Raw genomic sequence first — 6,000 nt, 5'->3', positions numbered from 1 at the left:
ATCTGTCGTGGTATGACGCACGTAATCAATATTGCTGTGTCGTAACAGCTTCTAATGACTTTTGCCTCTACTTTGAAGATACTCGATCTGTTGTTTTCTTGTAGAATTGTTTATCATATTAACAAACCTTCAAGACATTATACAGAAGTTATAACTTGTGGTTCTGTTACAGATAAATGTATATAAGTCTAATTATTTATTTTGTTGTTGCCACTTATTATTATCCTCAAATTTAAATCTGGAGGGTTTATTCTGGTAGTGGCATCCTACTTTGACGCAGCCAGCTAGACCACACGTAAGCTGCAAATCATAGCAGAAATGTTCTTAGGGTATTATTGAATTGATGCACATGTAATTGTAATTGTAAATGTAGTGACTGTAATTTTTGTGCATCTTTTCCACCATTGTGTGTTACAATAATTTTTGAATAAAATATTTTTCAGTCATTGTCTATGAATCCTTTATTTCAAAAATTCTCTTGACGGCAGAGTACCATATTAATTTATATTCTGAATTGTGCAGTTCTTCAATTTGTATTTTACTTGATTTAAAATTATGTATCCAATTCAGTGTTTGAAATAAGATGGAATAATGGGAATACACGCTGTCGTTCTGTTTTTCTGTGGGGGAGCAGACCCTGATATTTTGTTTTCAAAATTGACATTAAATTTCAAAACCTAAATTATATTTGTATTATGTTAGCCAGAAATAATATTAGTATGAAAGCCGTTTTGATAAAAATTAAAAAGACTGTCTTTTGGTATATTGTAACATATAGTCTAGTACAGCGTTTCTAAATCTATGATACGCGTACCACTGGTGATATGCGAACTAAATAAGAAAATCAAAAGATAATATTAACATAAATAAGTTTTCCCTGAACGCATTTGGTTAGTGGTACATTTAATGTGTTAAATTAGAATTAGTGGTACGCCAGCGAAAAAGGGTGAGAACACCTGGTCTGGCACAAATTATATGATTATTCAGTGGTGCTATCTGTATTCAGCACAAGTGCAACCACATGTTACAGTCACCCATAAGACGCTGATCTTCATACTTGATGCCGCGAGAACCTGAAATTTTACGAAGTATTAAAAAGTCTGTCTCTGGAATTTTATTTTTAGTGTAATTTGGGACCTTCAGACATGAGTTGTCATAAATATAAGTGTGAATTGAATTAAAAACCAAGTCTATTTACGTATCGGAAGATATCGATAGATTATCGAATCAGGTGTCTTGCGTTTCGATAGATGTATCGATATTGTTATTGCAGTTGGCGACATTTTGTGCTAGGACGATTTCAATACACGTGATTTCCAGAATAATTTAGAATTTTAAGTTTGCCGTTCTAATATCTCTTTTTGGAATACTAAATATAGTGATATTATACTTAGGTTATTTAAGTACGCGATTTCAACAAGACACGTTAGATGGGGTGGAAATATAGTGAATTCAAGGTGAAGGCGATAACCCGGCTGAAAGCTATCAACGTTCGGATAAGATGACAGCCTTCAGGGATGTCGTGCGTTTTCGTAGACTCGTAAAAGTTGACCGACGCTTCAAAGATGCTTCTTACCGTCGCCCTGATGATGGAGGCAACAAGCACGTCTCAAGCGATGTAGTATCCAAGAACGCTGTAATATTAATACTCGCCGCGCAGATAACCTGAAATCTCACTGAATATTCGGATAAACGTGTCAAGAATGATGCCTCTTTCGGAAGCTGAGCTAAAATGTAAAGAATGATTTTCAGTTTTTGTAAAGATTTTATGTTCAGGAAATTTCGATCAAGTGTTGTTTTAGACCGGAGTTTAAGTGTTTTTAAATAGTGAAACGAACTCCACAGTCAAGCCACCACGTGTTACAAACTTCATCACACCATGCCTGTTGACATAGATCTCCACCTTCTCTGTGTGGCGCTGCTTCCAATAATCTTGGTGAGTAGAATACAAATTTATAGTTTGGATCTATGTTTGTATTTTGTTTCTTGTGTTACATTTTTAATAATGAATATGCCTTTAATTTTTGGACTAATTACTATCAACTATTTTTCTTAATTACATCTGATTCTTAATACACTTGCAATTACTAATCCTGTCTTACTGATTAAGATTATCTGAATTATAACTATATTTTATGATTTATTAAGCTTGATCTCTTGGGTTTGTGATCTTAATCCCTGCAGTATCCTCTCTTAATAGTACAAGTTTTCTTTCGGCGCTTCGATAAATGCCGTCAGTGAGAATCGAACTCGGGAAAAAAGATTTCCCGAAGTTTTACCTTCTCCTGATGTCTTACTGGACTCAGGAAATGATCATGCTAAGTTTGGTGCTCGATCTATAAGCGATCAAACACAAAATTACAATTTCTGCTTTATATACACAGTTGATCAGACGACCTACGTCGTCAATGAAGAAATTGGGACATCTGCGTTGAAGACAGCAGAAAATTTGTGAGATGAATTCGAGGTGACCATTAAAAAAAACAGTTTTTGAGGTTATTAGTCGCTTAAATGTTATTTTTCGGCCCTGCTGCTGTAATTCCCATGATTCAGCATAAAACTGAGTACGTTCTTAACACTCGAAGGTACAGACGAGTGGAAATAACGAGCCATTTTCTCATGGGACATCGAGTCTGGGAAGGAAAATTGTATATGTTATCGTGCACGCTGAGCCGAGTTCTAAAGACCTTGGGCCCGATTTGCTTCGCTAACTTCCGTCGCCTTGACGACTCGTGTGTCTTGCTGCCGTGTGAGGCCGCCTTATCACTCCGCCAGCTGACAGAGCCTTGCCTAGGTCCACCACGGGTTGAATTATGACCATTTCACAGCCGAACATCGACATCGTTTCAGTTTGGCTTTACATTTACTGGAGGGGAAGACACGGGCTGAGGGTGTTCGAGAACAGGGCGCTGTAGAGGAATCTTGGACGTTAAGGGGTGTGCAGTGAAGGGATGGAGACTGGAGAAAAATGCTTCATAATTTTTATTCTTCACCAGATGCGATTTGGGTAACGGATTTGCGGGGTATGTAGCACGCACTGGGAAGATGAGAAGTGAAGGAGTGGTCTGCACTAAAGTTTCTCGTGTTATTTCATTTTTGTCCTCGGAAGTCTTTGTTTTAGAGCAAAATCCGATCAGCGTTATTAAATATCTTATAAACGGCGCGTATTTTGAAAGTGGGCTACATAACATAAAAAATTGATGTAATACCACGCGGTCTGCGTCTTCTTTGTCAGACGTGATTCAGTACAGCGTAATAATATTATTAACGAGCCATAAGGAAAATAAATAACACTATGAAGTGTAATTATCTGGGCATGTAGTTGAAATGCTTTGTCACGAATATAATTTATGATCACATGTGATGCAGTATCTGCGTTTTTGCTGTTGTTACAAGTATGTTTGAATCTGAAATAAATTAACGCGAAGTCCAGCGAGAGATAAAATTCAGAAACTGGACCTTGATTTATCATTCTTTTTTCTTATTGAAAATGTGGACAGGTATTAATGGAAAACTTTATTAACATTAGTAATTTCTCAGTGCAACATTTACCCTTCGAAGCCGAAGCTCGTCTAATAATTCAGTCCGTACCGCGAAGAAAACACAACACTTCATCATTACGAGATCAACTCAGGAAATAGTCGCTGTTTATTATGAAAATCATACGAAACGTAAATAAGAATGAAGCAGAGATAATTATTGTTAAAGCAGGCGGTACACTGGGCTTTAACGGGTTGACGAATTTTTTAATAAATGCATATGAAAGGCTAGAAATTACGGGTTAATCTGAAAAGAGAATTGTGCAGAGGCCAAGTTAAGAAAAAAGTGATTCTGTTCTTGACCTGGGAGTACGCAACTGCTGGATATTTCCCGCCCTCTTTGAATTTGTTACAGTTCACAGCTTCACGGTTCACACTCAGGTGAACACGCGAGTTTGCTGACAGCGAAATCGAGATTTTACTATCAAACCCAGGATGCTTGAAGAGCTAGTAGTTCACTTTCCCTTTGCGCATTACCCAACATTTTGTAACGATGTATGTCAGCCCCTGAACCTTCGACGACTGCCAGGACCCAGGACCCAGGACGCCGGTTTCCGAGCGGGTACCCCAAAGTCCCAGGGTCCGACGTGGATCTCACATTGGGCCCCACAGACATTTGTTATTTTTGATTCAATACAAAGTTTTTATTTCAAGTGAGGATATCAGCAAAAAAATCGGCCGAAACGTTCCAGCGTTAGTTGAAACCAGAGACCAATAAGAATCACTCTACGTAAGTTCCTGAGAAGGAAAGTGAGGAATTTCTACGTTTTTTGGTCAACGTGCTTAGTGTGGTTACGCAGATTGAAAGTCAGATGTCAAGTTCTGGCAAATGGGCGTTCAGTTTGTGTTCTGGGGCGTTGAACCGCGCAGTATGGTAGAAGTTTGCACGGCGCAACATTCCAGAGGACATAAATTTTTGTACCGGTTGCCGTGAGAACCTCGAAATCTCTCACAATTCTGCGTATTTTGTTCATGTTAAAATATTAAAAATTTGGAGTACGTATGGAAATGAATTTTTTGCGAAATTCTGTTAATGTGGAAATTTTCGTACGGTCAAACTTTCGACCGGGATAAATCTCGCAGTTAAGTCAGTTTCTCCACGTCAGGTAGAGTTGCTCAACTTAAAAAGTCCCAAAGCAGGCAGGCAATCTTCCCGTCCGCGTAACATAATGACGTACCTTAGCATATTGCGGTTTCACATTGGTGTTAACGAAACCGTGAAGCACCGCGGCCCGATTCCCAACTAGCAGTGAAGGTAACAGTTTTTGAGCAGCGACGGTGGTACAAAGGTCACATCTCCCGCGGAGAACCAGAACGACAAAGCTCAATAGACTTATTGTTCCCTTAACGTCATGAGCGAATGAAGAAACGTGAAAGGTTTGCTGCTTTGCTCAGATATGGTAGCAAAACTCGACCGTCGAGCACCGCAAATACCAGATTCCATCACTGATTCAGTACCACCCGCGTCCTTGTCTCATTTCGTCTCCCCAAGATCCTTCTCGGTGTAGTTACTTCGTACGTCACCCTCAGGGCTTCTCCCCCAGTGGCAATTTTCCATTGGTTTCGCCCTCGCTGTTTTTGACACCCCTCGGTCTCTAAAATCTCAGGTTAGATGATCAAGACCTGACGCCGATCCCGTGCGGTTTTGTCACCCACGGGATTAGGCCATTTTGGGGGCTAAGTCTGCTTCGTGGTATCCCCAGGTAATTTCCCCAACGCTTACTGGAGACCAGGGTTATTCAAACCCTGAGGCTTTATCGCTCGGGGCTTCTCCCAGTTTGCCTGGTTTCGAACCCGTGACTCCGGAATGAGAGTGGCTTCGTGGTGAGCGAGATAAATAGAACGGGGCAATGGTACGGGTCAGTTCACAGGTCACCGGCCGCACCCACCTGCCCCACCCCGATTACCCGATTATATCCGTTCTAGTCTTCGCCAAATGCCTTCGTCGTCTGACCATGAGAACGCGGTTCCCTGCTTCGTGGTCCAAACAGAATTTCTTATCACACAAGGACCAAACTTTGTTCCTATTACGGGCTCTTGTGAACACTGTAATGAACACCAGGGTTTCGTTTAAGGACGAGGAAGTGGCTGGATCATTTTAACTTTATTTGCGAAATTTTTGCAGTGGCGTGCGTACATTCTGAGCGATCCCCTTCGAGACCCCATACTTTCATCAACAAAAATGTATTTTTTACACAGTTGATGGTAAAATTTTGTAGGTATATATCTGTCTTATTTCTCCACGTGAGGCTCGGAATATATGGTGCCAGATAGTCGCTTAGCTGGCCAAGAATTCCCCACCATTGGATCTTTGTCTGATCCACTAGAATTCATTGCACATCTTCAAAGATTCATTTTAATATTATCTTCCCATCTGTCGTTAGGTTTTCCAAGTGGTCTCTCTCCTTAAGATTTGCTCGTTTCTAATTTTCCCACGTCTTTGTGTCCGATCCTTTTCGTA

The 6,000-nt window shown here is 40.1% G+C and overlaps 1 protein-coding gene across 1 annotated transcript in view; it reads left to right on the top strand.

Moving 5' to 3' along the window:
* Positions 1–1,283: 1,283 nt before the first annotated feature.
* The window catches only part of mol (dual oxidase maturation factor 1 mol), an 86,592-nt gene continuing 81,875 nt past the window's right edge, over positions 1,284–6,000 (top strand). Inside the window, exon 1 of the mRNA XM_022077149.2 lies at positions 1,284–1,936. Within this exon, the coding sequence (XP_021932841.1) occupies positions 1,880–1,936 (57 nt within the window). The 5' untranslated portion in view covers positions 1,284–1,879. The remainder of the gene's footprint in view (positions 1,937–6,000) is intronic.

This window comes from Zootermopsis nevadensis, unplaced genomic scaffold, assembly GCF_977971745.1.
Source record: "Zootermopsis nevadensis isolate Lab colony 2312 unplaced genomic scaffold, Znev_1.0 Znev_ptg000003l, whole genome shotgun sequence".
NCBI classification, from domain to species: Eukaryota; Metazoa; Arthropoda; class Insecta; order Blattodea; family Termopsidae; genus Zootermopsis; species Zootermopsis nevadensis.
This window is presented reverse-complemented; position numbering and strand designations above follow the sequence as displayed.